At 41.1% G+C, this 24,374-nt stretch overlaps 1 protein-coding gene across 1 annotated transcript in view; it reads left to right on the top strand.

Annotated features, from left to right (window-relative positions):
- Positions 835 to 24,374, top strand: part of CYP20A1 (cytochrome P450, family 20, subfamily A, polypeptide 1) — a 66,405-nt gene continuing 42,865 nt past the window's right edge. The window contains 4 exon segments of the mRNA NM_001315809.1: positions 835 to 1,026; positions 5,976 to 6,025; positions 6,650 to 6,816; positions 9,944 to 10,086. Of these exon segments, the coding sequence (NP_001302738.1) occupies positions 955 to 1,026; positions 5,976 to 6,025; positions 6,650 to 6,816; positions 9,944 to 10,086 (432 nt within the window). The 5' untranslated portion in view covers positions 835 to 954.

Here is a 24,374-nt window from a genome sequence, read left to right on the forward strand (position 1 = left end):
CTGCCAGCCTACGCCAGAGCCACAGCAACGCGGGGATCCGAGCCGAGTCTGCAGCCTACACCACAGCTCATGGCAATGCCAGATCCTTAACCCACTGAGCAAGGCCAGGGATCGAACCTGCAACCTCATGGTTCCTAGTCGGATTCGTTAACCATTGAGCCACGACGGGAACTCCCGTCATTTGTTTTTTGATCTAAAAAAACAGTGAAACTTTTTGACACGCCCACCAGAAAAAACACATTCAAATAACATGGAAGAAAATGTCTCTGAATGTCTTTTTTCTATTTAACCGTCTTACACAGTTTATCTAACTGGCAATTCTGTAAACATAGGAGCTGTGCTAAATACTTTTCATAAAATATAAAATATCTAACTTAATCGTGTTTGACTCTAAGACGTTTCCATCAGTTTGGCTTAGGTCAGTGGTTCTCAATGCGTTTAATAGCGGTATTAAACCACAGATTGCTGTACCCCTCTCCCTCCCGCAGTGTCCGATTCTCTAGGTCTGTGATGGGATGGAGAATCTGCATTTTTACAAGTTCCCCAGTGATGCTGCCACTGGTGGTCCAGGGACCCCAGTATGAGAACGACGGGTTTAGTGGTTTTAATCAACCTTAAATTCTTAAACCTTAAAGTGCTGGTCGTGGAAGGGTGACGAGAAGTCCTAACGTTTTCTAGAAGCGGAGGTTCCCCTTCCCCAAGCAACCCCTTCCCGAGGTCGTGGGCGTGTCCTGGAGTCGTGCCCACTGGAACTCCGCCCCTGGGCGTGGCTCCGGCCCCCGGGCCGCTCCCGGGCGCCCAGTGGCCTCCTCGCCAGGCCCTGCGGGCCACGCCCTCAGCGGCCCTGGCGTTCGCACGTCCGGCGGGCCCTCCTCCCATTCCTCGGGTCTGGCCAGGCTGAGGCGCTGCTGTTCGGGCCGGGAAACCGAGACGTGGCTCCCGGGCGGAGGAACCATGTTGGACTTCGCGATCTTCGCGGTTACCTTCCTGCTGGCGTTGGTGGGAGCGGTGCTCTACCTCTACCCGGTAACGGCCGTCTCGGCCCTCACTGCCTTTCCCACATCCACGTCGCTCAGCCCGCAGCGGGCCGCAAGGGGCGGGCCCGAGGGAGGGCTTCCGCTCCCGCTCCCGCTCCCGCTCCGTCCACCACCGGCCCCGCGCGGGCCCCGTTTCCGAAGCACGTGATGCTTCGCAGGCGCGCGCTGCCCGCGTTGAGGATCAACCCGCGCGAGCGGTACGACCACCCTCAGAGGCAGAAACAGGCGTGCGGGCGGCTCAGATCTCTGCGCCCAGCATCGCCGCGTCATTCTTGGGGGGCAGGTCTGAAGTGCCCTGCTGGCTTTCGGTCGGTAACTCTGCCAACCCCAATTCCATTTTCTAGTGAGCCTGGGAGGAAACCAGGCTGCTTCACTCCTTTCTCCTTTCCGGAGGATTCCCCAAGTATTTCTTTCCTTGTGTCTTTCTGTTTGTCATTCCTGGAATCCAAATTCCTTTAGGGTGCAGATCGGGTCTTTCTCCTTGCAAGGCCTCACAGGCTACGGGGGTCCTGGAAATAGCTCTGAGCAGGGAGTTAACTGTGAGCTTCACTTGACTCTGAATCTGTTTTTTATCTCTTGGTCTCCTAGCCTTCTTGTCAACCTCGGAAGATGGTTCTGAAAACAAAATCATCTACAATGCAAGGTGGTGATTGTAGGAGAAGTTGTAAAGCAGCAGGACAGAGCCAAATATATCACTGACAATGACAGAACACCTCACATTATTTTCAGAGGTGGTAAATGGATTAGTTTGGAGTATTGCAACTAGACAATCTGAAACTTTCAGTGTATCTTTTTTTTTTTTCTGAAAAGTTAAAAATTCAGTTAACTCCAGATCTTGAATTTTTGACACTCTTCTAGTGACACTATTTGACCCTATTCTAGAAAGGGAAAACAGACAATATAAGCAAATAACATAGAGTTTGTTAGTGTTAAGTATTAGGGAGCTAAATAAATTTGGAAGTAGGTGCCATTGTAATTTTAGATGGTCAAGAGATAAGGAGAAATTTGAGCAGAGACCTGAAGGAGATGAAGGATCAGGCCACTCAGGTATCTGAGAAGCCATTTCAGGCAAAGAGAGCAAGTGCAGATCTTTAGGGGAAACATGTCTGGTGTGTTCCGGGAACACAAGGAGAGGGGTGTGGCTGGAGTGGAAGAGACTACCCAGAAGAATCAGGGATGAAGATGGGCAGTTTTTAGTTTAGGCCATTTTGTGGACTTGCCTTTACAGAAGAGTGGCATTTTAAATGTAAAGGAATTAAAATATAATTTTATTAAAGTTTAAAAGAATCATTTTGGCTGCCATGCTAAGAAAAGACTTAAGGGGAGTTCCCTGGTGGCCTAGCAGTTAAGGATTTGGTGTTGTCACTGCTGTGACTGAAGTTTGATCCCTGGGCCAGGAATTCTGCATCCTGTTGGTGCCACCAAAAAAGACCTGAGATAAGGGTGGAAGTGGGCAGAGTAATAAGGAGAATATTATAATTCTTGGCTTAGACCAAGATAGCAGTGGTAGAGATAGTGCGGAGGGATGGGGGAACACTTTATTAGGGGCATCATTAGTAACAGGAAGGAAGGTGGAATATGTGGGCACAAATGTAGGCAGATAGGTAGCTATGGTGTGTAAGTTATTCTTGATTGCTTTAATTTTTTTGATGAAATAGAAATGGGCTTATCAGTTATTGGTGAAGATAGGGGATTTGAAGAGAAAGAAGGAGCAAAATAGCCACCTGGAAGATTAGGAGAGTGAGGGACTAGGGAAATGAGATTTCCAGGCAGCTCATTTGAAGTTTGTGAAAAATTATAAATACTGGTCAGCATGGCTGTATTTTCCCCCAGCTGTTTTTCTTCAGCTCTGTGGGATCAAGGGCAGATGACAGAATATTGGGCTTAATTAGAATTGGTGTTTTGCCAGATGGTTATGACGGAAGGATACTGCGCAGAGGAGTGGTTATCATAATGGACCATGGAATCTAGCTGGGTAATGTGAGAAATGAGTATATGAGTTTTCCTTTTGGGGTAAAAATAATTTTTGGAGTCAAAATATTAAAAATAGAAGGAGGTCCTGTCTTGGCACAGCGGAAATGAATCCCACTAGGAGCCATGAGGTTTCAAGTTCGATCCTTGGCCTTGCTCAGTGGGTTAAGGATTTGGCGTTGCTGTGAGCTGTGGTATAGGTTGCAGAAATGGCTCAGATCTGGTGTTGCTGTGGCTGTGGTGTAAGCCAGAGGCTGAAGCTCCAATTAGACCCCTAGCCTGGGAACCTCCATGTGCCACAGGTGTGGCCATAAAAAATTGAAAAAAAAAAAAAAACAAAAAAACTTCCAGGGATGGTGAAGTTATTGGTCATGTCAGGACTGGTTGTACAACCATGGGAATGAGTGGCAGAGATCTGGTAGAAATTTGGGTGGGGGACAGATGGGTCAAGAAAGAAGATAAACTTCTGTAAGAATAGGAGTCTGGTGGGCAGGGGGAGACCTAGGGATGGTAGCCCTGGCCTTTGGTGTTTAATGAAACAGGAAATAAGTCATAATAACATTCTGGGTTGTCTCAAGGCAGGTGGTAGTGGTGAGGCTATGCTTATCAGGGAGATTGAAGCTTTGCAGGGTTTTGCCAGGTGCATGCCAAGTAGAGGAATCCCTCTCATCAGTTTAGCTCTTTGGGACATGGAGATATAGTAAAGGGCAGGAGGGCATTTTACCCAGCATTCTGGGGCTTGCTCTTCTGCTATTGAAGCGGGGAGGTTGTAGAGCCATCTTATCCAGAGCACACAGACTTCTGAGGCTCCCTCTACATGCCTGCTGCTGGGACTGAGCTGTGGATCCAGGATCAGGGTGGGTGTACTTAGAATTTGCACATTTTTAGAGATTGTTCACTCCTGCTTGTCAATAGTTTTTGTCAGCTATCTCAACATTTCTGGCATAACTCTTGTCAGTGAAGTCATTCAGATATTCAGTGACATCAGTTGTATTTTCTTCCCTGTGACGATATCCCCTCGGGAGCCCTCCAGCATCCTTCCCCAATCAGTAGTGGTTACCATCTCCTTCGGCTACATAGTTCTTGTCCTTTTATTATCAGAATGAATATTCTCTTTGCCTGTGTTGGATACCCTGTTTCCTGGATGCCACATGAGTCTCTCTCTTTCTTCCTTTCACTTCCTTCATTGGCTGCAGTACATCATTTTCCAGTAGTTTGCTAAAAAAGTGTGCGGGGAAAATACATTGTTTAAGACCTTGCTTGTTTGAAAAGCTTTCTGTTCTAGCTTCACACTTGAATGATAGTTTGGCTTGGTATAAAATTCTAGGTTGGAAACAATTTTCCTTCAGAATTGTAGGGGCTGCTGCCTATGAGCCTGTTGTCCCTAAATCTGGAATCTCAAGTTCTCCTTCCAGAATGATGGCAATCATGAGGAAGGTGTCTAAGGGATCTGAATACTGACTTTTTGCCAATTGTTAAAATCTTGCATCTTACCCTGCCCTTTTGGTTACTGAGTGCAAATCTGATTGATTCTTGTAAGCCTCCTCCTCTGCAGAACCCCAGAGGAGGCCACTGAACTACGTCCTCCAGCAGCTTGATACTTTCCAAAACTGAGTTGGATTGTTCACCCACTGTTGTTCCCTCTCCTATTCTCTTTATCCTTATTTCCTCCTTTTTTGTGGTTGCTCCCATGGCATGTGGAAGTTCCCAGGCCAGGGATTTTACCCTTGCCACAGCAGTGACCTGAGCTGCTACAGTGACAATACCAGATCCTTAACCCACTGTGCCACGAGGGAACTCATATTTCCTCCTTTTTTATTTTTTCACTTTCATTTTGTGACATTACAGAAGGAAGAGATAATTGATGAGTGTTATCAATCTACCATGTTTAAAGAGAAATCAGAAAGCTTGTTCCAGTCATATTAATAATTTCAGCCTAGAAAATAAAAGGTAGGGTTTTTATTTTTTCCCTTTTTGGGGCCGAAGTTCCCAGGCTAGGGGTTGAATCAGAGCTACAGCTGCTGGCCTACACCATAGCCACAACAATGTGGGATCCAAGCCGTGTCTTCGACCTATACCACAGCTCACGGCAACGCTGGATCCTTAACCCACTGAGCAAGGCCAGGGATCAAACCCACATCTTCGTGGATCCTAGTCAGGTTTGTTACTGCTGAGCCATGATGGAAACTCCAAAGGTAGAGTTTTTAATACTACTGACTTTATCTTTTTCTCATCATGGAGTCCTTCCATTCTTTTCCCGCTTGTTATAATATTAAACTTTTTTTTTTTTTTTTTGTCTTTTTAGACCACACACATATGGAGGTTCCCAGGCTAGGGGTCGAATTGGTGCTGTAGCTGTCGGCCTGTGCCACAGCCACAGCAATGCAGAATCTGAGTGGCATCTGTGACTGATACCACAGCTCATGGCAGCACTGGATCCTTAATCCACTGAGCGAGGTCAGGAATCAAACCTGCATCCTCATGGTTACTAGTAGAAGGAATGTTAACTTCTTCAAACACCTTAGTTTAATTGACAGAGAGAAGGGACATTAAGATAATTCTTTTCCTTTTTTTTTTTTTATTGGCCACCCCATGGCATATGGAGTTTCTGGGCCAGGGATCAGATCTGAGTTGCAGTTGCAACATACCTGAGCTGCAGTTGTGACCTACGCCACAGCAGCTACAGCAATTCTGGATCCTTAAACCACTGTGCTGGGCTGGGGATCAAACCCAAGTCCCAGCACTGCAGAGACACTGGCAATCCTCTTGTGTCACAGTGGGAACACCAAGATAATTCTTTTCAATATAATCCAATTTTTGTATTTTAATACAGGAAAAATCTCTGAAATTCAACTGAATCGAAAAGCCTATCATTTAAGATCCTGCAGTGGTCTTGGCAAAACACATCTGACTTACGGGATATAATAATTCATTATACTAAACTATTTAAAATTTTCTTCCCCTAAGGCTTCCAGACAAGCTGCAGGAATTCCAGGGATTACTCCAACAGAAGAAAAGTGAGTAATTATTATTTTTTTAATCAAATAGAGTCAGCCCATAATTTTTGGAACAAAACTAAACTGTATCTTCTCTAGATTACTCAGCTTATTTGATTCCTTTGTTTTCTCTAAATTTATCTCTGGGCGTACTACCTAAACTTTGTTAAGAACAGAAAGGAAGCCTGTATAAATCAAAACCTTTAATTTCTTTCACTTTCCCTCGCCAGAGTGTTGAAAATAGAAAGAAAGGATTAAGATAGGAGGAAGTAAGAAAAAAATTGCTATAGCTGATTTAAATCAGCCTGTGATTTAATAGCCAATGATGGTGTCCATTGCATCTTAGAATAAGATGCTGCAAAAATTGGATAGTTTTTCAGTGTCCAAGTCAGATGTTCCTTTTATCACTTTCTTATTTGGTGTGAAGTGATATGAATTCTCAAAATATTAGACAAATCTTTATCTAAATATAACTACCGAAAGTGAGAAGTCAAATATAATTGAGTTTTGGATCTTGCAGTAATTTGAATTTTATGTATCTTTGCTCTCATCTGTTGATACAGCTAGTTCAGAATCAGCTAATATTTTTTTTCTGACTCTCCCAAGTTAAAATGATTATTTTGTCTAATGTTACTCTTTTCTCAGAGATGGTAATCTTCCAGATATTGTGAACAGTGGAAGTTTGCACGAGTTCCTTGTTAATTTGCATGAGAGATACGGGCCTGTGGTCTCTTTCTGGTTTGGGAGGCGCCTTGTGGTTAGTTTGGGCACTGTTGACGTACTGAAGCAGCATATCAACCCCAATAAGACATGTAAGTTTAATTTTATTTCTAATCAGCTGATCTTGATCTTTTAAGAATAAATATCCAAAAAGGAAGACCATACATTGTTCTTATAGCAATGGCTAACATTTATGAAATGCTTTATACTCTATACCAGGCATTGTGCTAAAGTCTTCTGGATTAATTCCCTCACTTAAGATACTGCATTGTCTTAAAAAATGATTATTTTTCCTTCACCTTATAAACATGTAGAAGAAAATCCCAACATAAATCCCAGTAGGATTTTTTTTTGGAACATGAAAGAAAATAGCACCGGGGAACATCTGGAAGAGTAAAGGGACAAGAAACTAGTAAAGGAGGTAAAGTAGGAAGGAAAATAGCAAAACAAGTAAAGGAGGCAAAAAAGAGCCGTGGCTCTGCAGTTAAGGAACCCCTCTAGTATCCATGAGGACACAGGTTTGATCCCTGACCTTGCTCGGTGGGTTAAGGATCTGGTGTTGTAGTGAGCTGTGGTGTGGTCGCAGTCGCAGCTCTGATCCCGCATTGCTGTGGCTGTGGTGTAGGTCAGCAGCTGTAGCTCCGATTCGACCCCTGGCCTGGGAACTTCCACATGCTGAGGGTGCAGCCCTAAAAAGACAAAAGGCAAAAACAAAACAAGAAACATCTGAAAGAGTCTTAATGAGGAGAATACTTGTGCCATTAGTTAGAACAGTGAATTATAATGCTTGATTAATTTAAAGAATCTTGTACTGTGGACTGATGGAATAGAGTAGGTAATCCAGCAGGCCAACCAAGAATATATGATAAAGATAGCATTTTATGGTGAAGGGGAGAAGTATGGAAAAACTGGTTAGCTATTTAGAAAAAATAAATCTCAATCCCTGTTTTGCTTTATGTCAAAATAAATTCCAAATGCATAAAACTTGGAGTCATAAGAGTGATAGAAGAAAACGTGGTTAAATATTTAACTTTTCGAAGGGATTGCCAGTAAGCAACACTCCCCCCCCCTTTTTTTTTCCTTTTTTAGGGCCACACCCACAGCATATGGAAGTTCCCAGGCTAGGGAAACGGAGCTAGAGCTGCTAGCCTACACTGTAGCACATGGCAGTGCCAGATTCCTGACCCACTGAGTGAGGCCAGGGATCAAACCTGTATCCTCATGGATGATAGTCGGGTTCGTTTCCTCTGTACCATAATGGGGAACTCCCAATAAGCCGTTTCTTACTAAGATATGCAGTCTAGGAGCCATCCATCACAAGGTGATGTATGTAGAACTGTCCACACAAAAATGAAAAATTTCCGTACAATAAAAAACACCTTGAAAGAGAATGAAAAAGAGAGAGATAGGAACATGTTGGCTACATATTATATTCTGTAAAGTAAAAAGATGCCACGAAGAAGTTTAAAAGAGAACTGGGGAAACTGTTTACCACCATACCTATACATATATAAAGTAAATAAAAACTAATAAGAGTAAAAAAAATGTGGTTATAGAAAAATGTGGAAAAACAAAGTTAGTAAAAAAGAGGAAATAAATAAATAAATAAGGTGATGCAAAGAAAAAGCAAAAGGAAATACAGATGGCCAATGGGAATTAAAAGATTTCAACCTCACTAATAACCAGAGGGATGCAAATGAAGATGAGATTTTCACTTATCTAACTTGAAGAGATGAGGCAATAGTGTATGAATGTTTTACAAACTCTGGAGAGAAGATTGGTGGTAGCCTTTGATTTAGCACTAATATCTTAAGGAATTATCATAATTTGATAAGCACATAAATTAGAAAAGACATTAATATTACTTATAATTTTAAGCAAATTTATTTATGTATTTATTTTTTGCTTTATAGGGCTGCACCTGTGTCATATGGAGGTTCTGAGGCTAGGGGTCAAATCAGAGCTGTGGCTGCTGGCCTATGCCACAGCAACGCAGGATCTGAGCGGTGTCTGTGACCACAGCTCAGGGCAACACCAGATCCTTAACCCGCTGAGTGAGGCCAGGGATCAAACCTGTGTCCTCATGGATGCTAGTCAGATTTGTTAACCACAAAGCCACAACAGGAACTCCACAAATTTAAATATTTTTTAATGGCTGAGGATACATTCAGGCCATAATATGATGATATAGATGTATTTTGTTTTATTCATCAGATATTTGTTTAGCAAATAATATATGCCAGTGCTATTTTAAGTCCTTACCAACATTATCTTTTTTAATCCTCTGAACACTTTATGAAGCAGGTGCTGTGATTATCCCCATGACGCAGAAGAGAAAACTGAGGGATAAAGAGGTTATACCATTTGCTCAAGGTCACACAACTAATTAATGATGGAGTTGGGTCTTGAAGCTCAGCTGTTGGACTGAGTCCATGCTCTTAATCACTGTTTCCATACTATGGAAGGATGGCTCTGTTAGGAAATATGAAGTAAAACCAGACATGGCCTTGTACCTATGGAGTTTATGGTCTAGTGTTGGGGAGTGGGGGAAGCATGTAAATGGTGATCAGATGATCAGCTAATGAACGACTTGTTCTCAATGAAGGGATTGTAGTTCTTTTTGAAATCTGACAGGTTTTTCTGTCTGTGTCTGTTAAGAAATATTAACAGCTGTGAAAAAACTCCCTAAAGTATTTAACACTGAGTATCTCTGTGTAGTGAGATTTAGATGAATTTATTTTCTTTATATTTTACTGTTTAAATTGTTTACAGTGACAGCGTATTTTGTGTGTGTGTAAAAACAATATAGTCATTAAAGAAACACTTAAAAATGAATGAAGGAGAAAAGAAATTTGGACTCAGCTAAATAATTTTAAATGTAATATTTGATGATTACATATATAACATCAATTTTGCTTTAAAATTAGTGGAATGAGTTTCTTTTAAATCAAAGATATTGCTGTCATATGGGTAGAAAGCTTTATGTTAAGTATTACACATTTACAGTGGAATTCCTAGTCAGGATATTGTTTTTTTGCCAATTTTTATTGCCTCCTGAACTGCTCACATTTAGGAAAGACAGGGGAGTTGTGAAAAAAAGTTCCCAGCCTCTTGGCTACAGTCCCATACCTCTCTGATCTCTGTTGTTTTGCTAGAGATTTTTTTTTTTTTTTTGGAGTGATCACTTTGACTTAGAAATGTTTAATTTGTCTTTTTCAGCGGACCCTTTTGAAACCATGCTAAAGTCTTTATTAAGATATCAGTCTGATAGTGGGAACATGAGCGAAAACCACATGAGGAAAAAATTGTACGAAAATGGTGTGACTAATTCTTTGCAGAGTAATTTTGCTCTCCTGCTAAAGGTAAGGTGATAATGTAGTTTGGCCTGGAGTTCTGTCATACAGATAACAGTATATGGATCTTCCTTGGCTTGTGATGAGGGTTATGATCTGATAAACCCATCATGAGTTGAAAATTATCATAAGTTGAAAATGCATTTAATATACCTAACTTACCGAACTTCGTAGCTTAGACTTATGTGTGCTCAGGATACTTACACTTGCCTATAGCTGGGCAAAATCATCTAACACACAGCCTGTTTTATAATAACGTGTTGCATAGCTCATATAATTTATGGACTATTATACCGAAAGTGAAAAAAAGATGGTTGTCTGGGTACAGAATGGTTGTAAGCTTAGGGGCTATTTCCCTTCCTGATCACGTGGCTGACGGTGAGCTACGGCTCCCCCAGCATCATGAGAGTATCGACCTCATATTGCTAGCCAGGGAGAAGATTAAAACAAAAAACTCAAAGTATGTTTCTACCGGATGCATATCGCTTTTGCACTATGGTAAAGTCAGAAAATCCTAAGTCAGGGACCATCTGTATTTTTTGACTATTGGTGTTTTGTCTTTGCTACTCTTTTCTTACCTGTTTCCCCCCTGCCCCTCCACCCCTGCCTCACCTTCCCAGGCCAGGGACTGAACCTGAGCCACAGCAGTGACCCAAGCTGCTGCAATGACAATGCCAGATCCTTAACCTGCTGCGCCATAAGAGAACTCCTTATCTATCTTTCTAAGCTGATTTTTATTTTCCTGAAATTCTAAAACAAAACAAAAATCTTAACACTTAGACTCCCTATGTAAGTTGGAATGATGGGACCAGAGAGAATCTGAAGAAATTTTTTTTTCATTTTTGGCCACCCCTTGGCACATGGAGCTTCCAAGCCAGGGCTCAGATCAGAGCCACAGTCTCCACCTAAGCTGAAGTTTAACATGCTGGGCTGGGGATCAAACCCCCATTCCAGTGTTCCCTAGACACCACCAATCCATTGTGCCACAGCGGGAACTCCATGAAGAAATTTTTTTTTTTTTTTTTTTTTGTCTTTTTGCCATTTCTTGGGCTGCGCCTGCAGCATATGGAGGTTCCCAGGCTAGGGGTCCAATTGGAGCCGTAGCCACCGGCCTACGCCAGAGCCACAGCAATGCGGGATCCGAGCTGCGTCTACAACCTACACCACAGCTCATGGCAACGCCAGATCCCCAAACCACTGATCAAGGCCAAGGATGAAACCTGTGTCTCCATGGATATTAGTTGGACTTCTTTCCACTGAGCTGCAACAGGAACTCCAAAAATTTTGATTTAAATTACATTTAAATTAAAAATGTAATTTATAAAAGTAATATATGGTTGCTGAGGAAAACATGTAAAATCTAACAATATAAAGAAATCAACACTGTAAACAGCTATAATGGAAAAAATAAAAATCATTATAAAAAAAGAAATCAGGAGTTCCCATCGTGGTGCAGTGGTTAACGAATCCGACTGGGAACCATGAGGTTGTGGGTTCGGTCCCTGCCCTTGCTCAGTAGGTAGATGATCCGGCATTGCCATGAGTTGTGGTGTAGGTCGCAGACACGGCTCGGATCCCGAGTTGCTGTGGCTCTGGTGTAGGCTGGTGGCTACGGCTCCGATTAGACCCCTAGCCTGGGAACCTCCATATGCCGCAGGAGCGGCCCAAGAAATGGCAAAAAGACCAAAAAAAAGAAAAAATTTCAAAAATAGCTATAATTATACTTTTTCTAATAGTCATTTTATAAAATATAGAAACATTTAGAGAAATCCTGAGGAAAAACATTTTTTCTACTATTCATTACCCGGTGATAACCGTGTTTAACATTTTAAAATACTTTCCATCACTACAGTCACTTCTGTGTGCAACAGAATTTTATTTTATTTAATTAATTTATTTATTTTTGACATTTGGAAAGTGGGGGACCAGAAGGCACTCGGTTCTGCAGAACAAAGGCCCTAGGCTTTAGCCCACAAGACTTTTATTAAGGAAGGTGATGAGATCAGTATTAGTTTGATTAAGGAAGGTGACAAGATTAGTGGGCAGGAACAGGCATAGGCAATAACGAGGTTATCTCCTTAGTGATAGCAAAGGGCGTATTCTTAGGAGTAGTACAGCTGTTTATAGAATAACATGGTTAATGGTAAGTCCTTCATCTTGTCTTTGAAGGAGACTCTGTACTTTAGAACTCTTTGTCCATAGATATTTGCCTTCTGCAGAGTTCCGCTGTTCCATGGGCTCCAACATCTCTCCCTCTTTTATTTATTTGTTGCATAAAGACGTCATTGTAAATTTTGATTGTAGGGCATTCATTAGGTTTCTGTGGATCAATCTGATTCTGCAGACCATGTCCACAGCAGGTCTCTAAGGTGAACAGTCACATTCAGGGGGCAGGGGGTAGCCATCATTCCAGCCTTTTTTTTTTTTTTTTTTTTTTTTTTCTATGGGATGGGGTGATGGTCCTCTCTTCTGTAGCTTCTTCCTGCTGGTTAGGGATGATGAGTACTGGGTGGCTGGACGTGGTAGGTTCGAGTCAGGTGTGATGATCTTGGGATAGTGGTCTACTTCTGATGTTGTCTTCTTTTGGTCCATGCATTGGTGTTTTTCTTATTAGAGCCTTGTTTTAGGGTGAGTTAAAAGTCAGTAGTTCTCTCTATAGACCAGTCCATCCCAGAGGCCCTTCTACTCACCGTCTCAAGTCTGTTGAGTGCAAGGCTACCGTCTCCGCTGTCTGTAGTTTCACCTTTTCCTGCTCGAGGCAGACCTTCTCTTTTCTCCATTCGTGGCAGACCTTCTCTTCCAGCCCCACGTTGGGCACCACTCTGCCGCGACCAGTGCTGCAGGGCAACAGGAGATCCTGAAAGAGGGATGGCACACAAAACACCCAAGACTCATATTTAGAAAGCAGGGGACCGGGAGGCACCCTGTTCCGCAGAACAAAAGCCTGTGTGCAATAGAATTTTAATCAGCATTATGCTGTCCAGATAGTTTTAGACTGTATTTTTTTTTTTTTTACTATTGTCAGCATTTTTATAACACTATTCCTTGAAAATTTGACAAGAGTTTTACCTTCTAATGTCAGTTTTACCTTCTGAATATCTTTCAAGTGGCTCTACTTCCCCAGCACTGCCACCATACTAGTTTAAGCTTTGATCATCTCACGTGGCTGGCTTGTTTCTCTGCCTTTTCTCTACACTTCTCTTTTGATTTACACCCTCTGCAGTTTTCTGCCCTCTGCAGGAATTCTTAAACCATTTTTGTGACATGTACTCCTTGCAGTTTTGATGAAACCCAGAGACTCCTAAGAATAACATTTGGAAATGTGTGCTTACAAAAGAATCTACAAAATACAAAGGAAATAGAGTTATCAAAATATTATTTTTTAAAAACTTGCCACATTATGTAACACTTTATTATTAATGTGTTAAATAAAAGGGTCTAATATTGCTTTCCCAAACTTCCATAATTTTAAAGTAATGATGGTAAGAGAGACAAAACCATTATTTTGAGAGTTTTGCAATAACTGTAATGTAATATGAACATATTTGAGATCTGTATTGGTGACAAAGTTAAAGGGCATACATTCACAATGAGAGGAAATGCTAAATTTTATTTAGGATTTAAGTGAAAAATAGATTCTTTCCCCTCTCATCCAAGTTCATGGACTTGACTCTATGCACAGACCTCTTGATATCCGTGGACTGGGCATTCAGAACCCCTGAGAACAGTCAGAGGGTTAAGGATCTGGCATTGCCATGAGCTCTGGTGTAGGTCATAGATGTGGCTTAGATCCTGTGTTGCTGTGGCTGTGGTGTAGGCTGGCAGCTGCAGCTCCAGTTAGATCCCTAGCCTGGGAACCTCCACATGCTGTGGGTATGGCCCTAAAAAGCAAAAAACAAAAACAAAAACAAACCCCTGAGAACAGATACTTCCAAAATGCAGTTCTTATTTTACCACTCCCTTGATAAAAACCCTCCACTAGCTTCCCTTTACTCTTGGTACAAACTCTGAAATCTTTAATGTCATCTGAAAAATGTGATTTAGCTGCCTGCTTTTCCAGCCTTGTTTCCTGCTTTCTCTTTTGTGCTTATTACTCTAGCCACCCTGGTTTTCTCTTACTTCTTCTTCTTTTTTTTTTTTTCATTCGTTCAACTTATTTAGTATCTTTTTTTTATATATAATGATTTTTATTTTTTTTCCATTATAGCTGGTTTACAGTGTTCTGTCAGTTTTCCACTGTACAGCATGGTGACCCAGTTACACATACATGTACACATTCTTTTTTCTCACACTATCATGCTCCATCATAAGTGACCAGACATAGTTCCCAGTGCTACACAGCAATGAGATTGTCTTACTTTTATACCTTGTTCTTTTCTGCCTCAGGGCCTCCGCATATGCTATCCCCATAGCCTGGATTGTCCTTCCTAACTATCTGCATACTTCATTAATGCATGTTTATTCTTCAGCTCAGTTTGGCTTTGTTTGTTTATTTTGCTTTTTAGGGCGCTACACATGGTGTATGGGAGTTCCCAGGCTAGGGGTTGAATCAGAGCTGCAGCTGCAGGCCTACACCACAGCCACAGCAACACAGGATCTGAGCTGTGTCTGCGACCTACACCACAGCTCTCATCTAAGCCGGATCACCTCTGCTGACCCACTGAGCAAGGCCAGGGATTGAACCCACATCCTTATGGATACTAGTTGGGTTCATTTCTGCTGAGCCATGATGGAACTCCCTATCAGTTCAATTTAAATGTCATTTCCCCAGGGAAACCATCTCTGATCATCCCACTATTCCAAGGAAGGTCTTCCCTTTAGATGTTGTCATAAAATTGTTCACTTTCCCTTTACAACACTTCCCAGTTTGTGCAGTTCTTTGAATATCTCTTTCCTAAGCTGTATGTTCCTCATTCATGTTCATGTTCATGTATGTTCCATGAAGTGGGGAGGGGCACTCCAGTCCATTGTGATCACTACTTGGCTTTTGGTGGAGAGTGTTCCCTCGGCAAGTATGTATTAAATCAGTGAATGAATACTGACCAACTTAAAGATCCTCAATTCGTTGTCTTTCTTATCTCTGTTTTCTCCTCAGTTCACTCCCAGCTAACTGGTCTTTCAGTCTCCAGTTTAGTTATGTGCCCTCTCACATTCACCCTCCCTGAGCTACCTTAACAACCTGGATATAATTATATAACAAAATGAAATTGATTTTCTTATCTCTCTTCTTCCTTCCTTTCTTCCATCTTTTATTAGGGTATAGTTAATTTATAGTGTTGTATCAATTTCTGCTGTATAGCATAGTGACCCAGTCGTGTGTGTGTGTGTGTGTGTGTGTATGTATGTGTGTGTGTATTCTTTTTCTCATATTATCTTCCATTATGGTCTATCCCAGGACACTGGATTAGTTCCCTGTGCTGTACGGTAGGACCTCATTGCTTATCCATTGTAGATGTAATAGTTTGTATCTGTCCTTACCTCCCTTTTCAGGTTGTGTTTTCCTTCCCCTTTAATCTGTTTACCTCAAACCAAGTTACTTATTTTGTTGTGTGTTTAACATACCTTCTTGGGAAGTAGCATTATTGTGTTGCATAGAGACTTTAAGCTTAGGCAAAAGGCTTTGAATCTTGCTTCTCCCGTTTACTGCCTGCATAATTGTGTGTTGCATGGCCTCTGTGAGCTTTTATTGCCTCATCTTAAATTGAGATAATAGCACACCTTACAAATTTGCTGTGCAAATTATATGAGATAATGATGTAAATAAAATACCTAATATTAGACCTTAGAACACAGTAACTGGAAAAAAAACAAACCCTTTACTTCCTTTGCTTGAGAAGTAGATTTTCCTGCCATTTGTTTGCTGCTTCCCCCTGCCCCCCCAACATTCTTCTGTTCCTTTAACATTTCTTCTTGTTCATATTTAACTTGCTCCTCTGAAATGGCATCTCCTTATTAATGCTTCCAATTTAGCTAACGCATTCCTTCTTTCATGTAGGGTTTTTATGGTTCCTAGGCCTATATCAGGGTTACATAGGGGTTCTGTCTGTTCTACAGAGATTCAACCCCCATTCACTCACAAGTACACAGATATACCCCACTGACTCACATTATATAAATGATTTTAAAAATAGGAAAATTTAAATAAAAATAGAACAGTATAATGACCATCCATATCCTCATCACCAAACTTTAACAGTTGTCAAATAAGATGTAATCTTATTTTATCTCTGCCCCTACTTCTTCCATTTTCTCTTTGCATCATTTTAAAGCAGAATCCAGACGTCATACCAATGAGCACGTGCATTTTAAAGGGCCTAACAGTGTTTAGCATGTAATAGCTACTTGGTCAGTTTTCGTTTCTTTCTCACCTTCTATAACTTTGTTCATTCCTCCTCAAAATGTTCTCACTGCACACTGTAAGCACTTCTCTGAATTTTTTGAGTTGTAGAATAACTGATAACTCTTAAGAGGACTCTTATCCTACAGTATCCACTTTTTTTTTTTAATCTTTTTAGGGTCGCACCCATGGCATATGGAGGTTCTCAGGCTAGAGGTTGAATTGGACCTGTAGCCGCTGGCCTACAGCACAGTCGGAGCAATGCCAGATCCGAGCTTCATCTTCGACCTACATGACTGCTCACACCAACACCAGATTCTTAACCCCCTGAGCCAGGCCAGGGATCGAACCTGCATCCTCATGGGTGCTAGTAAGATTCATTTCTGCTGAATCACTACGGGAACTCTTCCTTTTACAAATTACATTAGGTAGAGGCTTAATGCCATTTTTCCCCCTTATTGGAGTTCTGTTTGAAACTCACACTTTTCATTCAAGATTTGAGACTGGCTAATGTGTTGGCTTCTCTCTGCACAGTTTTGCTCCCCTAAACAGAATGAACAAGGCCTTTAACTATGGCTGGATGCTGATTAGTTTTCTCCTTTCCAGTTCCCATTTCTGACTGGGAGCCATTGTTCAGAGGGCCATCAAGAGATTTGTGTATCAAATTCCCACATCTCATTGTTGTCAGTTCTATTTTATATTATCATATTCTGTTGGACCTCTGATGCTACCTGCTTAGGTCATCATATCTGGTCCTTATGGTCCTTCCTGAAGGCAGTTGTTTTGTTACCTCTGTCTAAGTATTCACCAGTCAGAATCTTTCTTTCTATTCTGTTTAAACACCTAACATTTGTCAGTAAGAATCTCTTTGTATTTAATTGTACATCTTCAGGGAATTTTGCCCATTTCTCTTTGCTTTGTTTTCAATGACGATAGAAATCTTTTTGTTTTTAATACTCTTTATTGTTAAAAACCTGTTAATCAGTCTTTCTTCTGTGCTTCAAGCTGAGTAATTCTAACTTGTTTAATCTTTTATCAGAGGCTCTGTTTTCCAAATTTTCAATCTTTTTTGTTGCTGGTCTGTATTCTATTTTTTTTTTCCTCCTGCTTGATCAAAGCCGTATCAAAGTGGACAGTTATTTCCCAGTTTTCGTATTTCTTGCCATCATATTTTCAAGCTTTGGTTCATAGACTGAGTCCATACGTGAGGAATGTGTTTCAGGTTTATATTGTCAATCCCATTGCACAAGCCTATAGGCACTTGGCTCATTCACTAGTCAGAAATACCTATCGCTATCTAATCAGCCAAGAACATGATTAAAGAGTGCAGTGGTCAGAACATCCTCCTCCCTGCTGATGGGCACTGTTTTATCAGAGTTATCACTCCAAAATAAGCCCTCCTTTGTATTGACACAATAAACCTTTTGCTTTTTTTTTTTTTGGTCTAGATCTGAGTTCTGTGTTCTGACTCTTCTCTAGTCCTCTCAAACCTCATCCTGTCTGGCTCCTTCCTGCCCTGACCATCTCTGCTCCAAGGCTGTGTGTAAATCTCCACTTTAATTCTGTGAGTGTAACTTCTCTCTTCTGTGTGCTTCAACCCATATTCTCCTGTGATCTTTAGGTTAAATTCTGATTTAACAACTATTTCTGGATTTTAGAATTATTTTCCAGAACCCTCTTAAGATTGACAGCTTAGTAATAATATTTATAGCCAAAATTATTGAACCCATTGGTTTAATACTATCAAATGAAACTCATTAACAGATTGTTAGAATTCCCATCTAATATACATAGTCAAGATCCATAAACTAAAAGAGAGTGACATAAGCCTCTAGTAGATGTACTAGATATATGTGCCTAGAGAAAAATCCTGCATGAATCGTTTATAATAGTTGCATTGTTTTGTAGAGTACTGTGCAAAACAACTGGATGAGCAAATTGTCATGCAGTTCTGTGATAGAAATTAGAGTATTGATAATAAAATTTTTATGGTCATGGTTAAAAGGGGGAAAAAAAGACTTTACCAGCATAGGCTAAAAGCATTTAATCTGTTAGTTCCATAATCAGCAGTGATCTGCTACTGTGGGGAGATAGTCGCAGTTAAAAATCTTTGATAAGTAACAAATTGTCCTAAAAGACTTTTAGGATACCATTTGGGCCCCAAATTTGGTGTTGGGAATGCCATTGATAGATTTTGTTTGTTTCTTTTCATGGCTGCACCTGCAGCATATGGAAGTTCCTGGGTTAGGGTTGAATCCGAGCTACAGCTGCCAGCTACAGCAACACCAATTAGAGCCACATCTGCAGCCTATGCTGTGGCTTGCTGCAACGCTGGTAACCCCCGAGGGAGGCCAGCCATCCAGCCCGCATCCTCATGGACACTATGTCAGGTCCTTAACCCACTGAGCCACAGTGGGAACTCTTAGTTTTTGTTTTTGTTTTGTTTTGTTTTGTTTTTTTTTGGTCTTTTCAGGGCCGTACCTGTGGCATATGGAGGTTCCCAGGGTAAGGGTCCACTCGGCGCTGTAGCTGCTGGCCTACACCACAGCCCCAGCAATGCGGGATCTAAGCCATGTCTGTGACCTACACCACAGCTCATGGCAATGCTGGATCTTAACCCACTGAGCGAGGCCAGGGATCAAGCTGCATTGTCATGGATACTAGTCAGATTTGTTTCCCCTGAGCCATAACAGGAACTCCTAGGTTTTTTTTGTATGTGTAATACCTCATAGAAGAAAGGTCACCAGAGAGCTATTTGACTACCTATCACTTAGAACTAAGGGAAGATATACCCCAGATTTCATTTAAAAATCAGCTGTGTACAAAAGCTCTTACACATTATTATGAAAAAATATAAGCCCAGTAGAAAAATGGGCCAAGAAGCGAACATGCTGTATACTGGAGAAAACATGTAAAAGGCCATTAAATACTTGAGAAGTTCCCCTTGTGGCTCAGCAGGTTGAGAACCTGACTAGTATCCATGAGGATGCGGGTTTGATGCGCGGCCTTGCTCAGTGGGTTAAGGATCTGGCTTTGCTGTGGCTGTGGAGTAGGCCAGCAGCTGCAGCTCCGATTTGACCCCTAGCCCGGGAACTTCCATATGCCATGAGTGTGGCCCTAAAAAGACAAAAAAAAAGGTAAAAAGCCCATTAAATACTTGAAGCTTGTTTAAACCCTACCAATAATTAACAGTGAAATAAGCCAATTAGGAGTTCCCATAGGGGTGCAGTAGAAACGAATCCGACTAGGAACCATGAGGTTGTGGGTTCGATCCCTGGCCTCCCTCAGTGGGTTAAAAATCTGGTTTTGCTGTGAGCTGTGGTGTAGGTCGCAGACGTGGCTCCGATCCTGGGTTGCTATGGCTGTGGTGTAGGCCGGCAGCTATAGCTCCAATTAGACCCCTAGCCTGGGAACCTCCATTAGCTGGGGGTGTGGCCCTAAAAGGAGAGAAGACCGAAAAAACAAAAAACAAAAAACAAAAAAACAACCACTCAACTATCAGTGACAGTCTGAATATCCAATGAATTTTCATTAGGAGCAAAGCTTAATAATTCATTGTAAAATTAAAATCAAACCAGTAATTTAATTTTCTCTAAGAACAAAGTCTTTTATTCATGAACTTTTCAGAATATGTATTTGGTTTCCTTTATTTTTCTGTAAGCTACGATATGCAGGAGTTGATTTGGGGAGAATTATGTTCCCTGCTGTTGTTATTGTGCCATTCAGTATTTTTTTTTTTTTTTTGTCTTTTTGCTATTTCTTTGGGCCGCTCCCACGGCACATGGAGGTACCCAGGCTAGGGGTCGAATTGGAGCTGTAGCCACTGGCCTACGCCAGAGCCACAGCAACGCGGGATCCGAACCACGTCTGCAATCTACACCGAAGCTCACGGCAACGCCGGATCGTTAACCCACTGAGCAAGGGCAGGGACTGAACCTGCAACCTCATGGTTCCTAGTTGGATTCGTTAACCACTGCGCCATGACGGGAACTCCCTTTTTTTTTTTTAATTTTGCTTTTTGCAGCATATGAGGTCAGGGGTTGAATCAGAGCTGAAGCTTCTGACCTACACCACAGCCACAGCAACATGGGATCCGAGCAGTCTGTGACTTACACCACAGCTCACAGCAATGCCAGATCCTTAACCCACTGAGTGAGCCCAGTGATCAAACCTGCAACCTCATGGTTCCTAGTCATCTTTGTTTCCACTGAGTCACAACAGGAACTCCCCCTATAGTATTTTTTAATCAGATTTTTTTTTTTCCTTTTTTAAAACCCCAAAACTGCTCTTTGTGAAAAGCCAAATTTTATGAAGTTAAAAAGCTATTAATGGTCAATGACTTCGTTTATTTATTTTTTTTGCTTTTTATGGCTGCAGCTGTGGCACATGGAGGTTCCCAGGCTAGGGGTCAAATCGGAGCTGCAGCTTACACCACTTTATAAAATTTGGACTTTTACACCATGGCCACAGCAACACAGGCTCTAGGCCTCGGCTGTGACCCTCGCCAGGCCTCATGGCAACACTAGATCCTTAACCCACTGAGCAACGCCAGGGATTAAACTTGCATCCTCATGGATACCAGTCACATCCGTTACTGAGTCACAATGGGAACTCCTTCAGTGACTTTACATATACAGTTCTGAGAAACATTATTAGTAAGATAGAATTGAAGAGATATCTTGTAACTTTTGAGAGAGTTCTTACTCTCTGTCAGAAATATAACTAATTTATTGAAGTAGAGGCAGGATATTTTGAAAAAAAAAATGGTCTGGTAAACTCACTGAATATTTATTGAGCACTAAGATTTACTGGTCACTATGCTAGGTACTAGGATTACCAATATAAAAAGCTGCCCTCAAGGAGGTTTTTATGTCTAATGGTTATCAAATACTGGGTCTTTAACCACATATTACAGTGATGATAACTAAAAGCATTCCTTTTGTTAAATGCTGGAACCAGGCTCAAACTCTGAGTTTCTTACAGCAAACTATCACTTTGTATTTCTCTTACTCCTAAATCTATTCTTGACCCACATCCTAACCCTTCATCTCAGAACACCTTCTATTTTTGAAGTTCATCGATCTTTTGGTTTTTGTCCTTCTTACCCAACATGAATGTAGTTGGTTACTCTAAGGATATATATTCTTACCTTCTTCCTTACAAAGAGAGAGGCATAGTGGTTGAGAGCTTGGGCTCTTCATCAGGCTGCCTGGGTTGGAGTAGGAATTGTGTGATTTTTTGCTGGGTAGCCTTGGGAATGGGTTACTTATTTTCTGTGACATTTCCTCATTTGTAAAAGGGGGACAGTAACAGTTACTTGTCTTAGAGTAGTAAATATTAAGTGGACTGTACATTAGTAAGTGCTTCCAGACATTAACAGTTCCATAGTATATGAAAAATTTGCTTTTTCTGCACCTTCACCATTTCCTTTGTCTTGGTATATGTATAGGGTATCTCATTATGATTTTAATTTGCACCTTCCTGATAGCTAGTAAAATTGAGCATCTTTTCATTTGTTTACTGGCCAGTTGGATAGTCACTCTGGTGTAGTGCTAATTCAAGTCTTTTGTCTACTTTTCTTTTGGGTTATCTCTCTTAATATGAATTTCAAGAGGTTTTAAAAAATTCTAAATTTAAGAACTTTGTTGGATATTTACATATATATTCTATACACCTCAAGTATCTTCTATTGTGGCTTGGTTTTTATATGACCTTAAGCTTGTCTCTTGATGAAGAGATACTAATTTTAGTGTAGTCTAACTTATTTTTTTGCCTTTATGGTTACTGCATTTTGAATGTTATGTAAGAAATCTTTTTTTAACCAATTGTCATGGGTATATTTATGTAAGTTTTCTTCTGAGAGTTTTACTATTTACTTTTCACGTTTAGACCTGTAATCCATCTGGTGTTTATTATAGTGTAAAGAATGAGGAAAGGGGAGTTTCTGTCATGGCTCAGTGGTTAACAAATCTGACTAGGAACCGTGAGGTTATGGGTTTGATCCCTGGCCTCACTTAGTGGGTTAAGGATCCGGTGTTGCCGTGAGCTGTGGTGTAGGTCGAAGCTTGGATCCCGGGTTGCTGTGGCTCTGCCATAGCCCATCGGCTACAGCTCCGATTAGACCCCTAGCCTGAGAACCTCCATATGCCGCAGGAGCAGCCCTACAAAAGGCAAAAAGACAAATAAAAAAAAAAAAAAAAGAATGAGGAAGGGCTTTACTGTTCATTTTTTTCCCATATGGTTATTTAGTTGATCCATCATAACTTACTGAAAAGATCATGCTTTTCCATTGTACTGTAATGTTATTTTTATCATATACCAGGTGACTGTGTAGGTCACTTGATGTATGTAAAGTTATTGACTGAAGAATAATGCACAACCTGAAAGTTGCAAGTTATGTTTTATTTGGGGAACTTACTAAGGACTATAGCCTGGGATACAGCCTCTCAGATAGCTCTGAGGAACTGTTCTGAAGTGGTGATGGAGGAGCCAGGATAAATAGGAGTTTTTGTAGAAGAAAAAACCATATGTTGAACATTAAAAGATTACTGCTAATCATAAAAAACAGACTCAAGTTAATGATTTTATTGCTTTTCTATGTATGGGAAGATGCAAGAGTCTGTGCTCATTGAAATTACTCCTTAGGTATGCTTCTTAACTGTCTAGGGCCAGTGTCCTCTTTTTCTCCATCCTGAATTCCCCTCAAGGCACATGGGAATGGGGTGCAACCTGCAGTGTCTGGTGGCTTGATGGCAGGCAACATTCTTTGTTTACTGGAATGACAGCTGACATTCTTTAACTTTTTTTTTTTTTGCGTTTTAGGGCATCTGCGGCATATGGAAGTTCCCAGGCTAGGGGTCAAATCAGAGCTGCAGCTGCTGACCTACACTACAGCCACAGCAACACCAGATCCTTAACCCACTGAACAAGGCCACGGGTCAAACCTGCATCCTTTGGATACCAGTTGGATTCGTTTCCACTGCGCCACAGTGGGAAGTCCAACAGGTGACATTCTTTGTTCACAGCATTATGGAATCTTCCATTCCATGAATATAGAAGAATACCCTCCCACTTCTTGGTCTCTAGTTCTTTTCAGGATTTTTTTTTTACTTGTCAATGTAGAGATCTTTTTTTTTTTTAATTGCTTTTAAGGGCCGCAATTGCAGCATATGGAAGTTCCCAGACTCGGGGTCAAATTGGAGTTGCAGCTGCTGGCCTGCTCCACAGCCACAGCCACAGCCACACCAGATCCAAGCTGTGTCTGCAACCTATACCATAGCTGATGGCCACGCCAGATCCTTAACCCACTGAGCGAGGCCAGGGATCAAAATTGAGTCCTCATGGATGCTGGTCAGATTCGTTTCTGCTGAGTCACAATGGGAACTCTTTTTTTTTTTTTTTAAATTTTTTAAAATATGTGGAATTATTTTGTTGGTAACATGAAAATAACTTTTAACTATATAGTAACATTCTATTTTAATCATTATTTTCCTGTGTTCTTGATACTTTACCCAAGTCTCAAAGAGTTCTTTAAAGTATATTAACTGGCTCAGATTAATTAATCTTGATACTTTAGAATCATTAAGGCTTCCCTACCCTTTCTCTAAAAAAGCGTTATAGTCCATATACTTCACTTTAAATAGGTGTAAACCTACATAGCACTAATCTTTTCATTTTGAATATTTATTCTGTTTCTCACAATATTTAATTTTTATCTTCTACGCTGTGGCAAAACTTTCATGGTGTTGATATGGGAAAGTAGCTTAAATTTGAGTTCCTAACATGAAAGGAGTTTGCATATTTTACCTCATAGAACCCTTACTGTGTTACATGACATGGGCACAATTATCCCTATGACAGCAACCGTGAAAAGTGGGAGATGTCATCCCTGTTTAACTGTTGAGACACCGGAACCTTGGCAAAGCCTGGCCAATTTCTCAAAGTCACATTACTTCTAAAT

Source organism: Sus scrofa, chromosome 15 (genome assembly GCF_000003025.6).
Source record: "Sus scrofa isolate TJ Tabasco breed Duroc chromosome 15, Sscrofa11.1, whole genome shotgun sequence".
In the NCBI taxonomy this organism is placed as follows: domain Eukaryota; kingdom Metazoa; phylum Chordata; class Mammalia; order Artiodactyla; family Suidae; genus Sus; species Sus scrofa.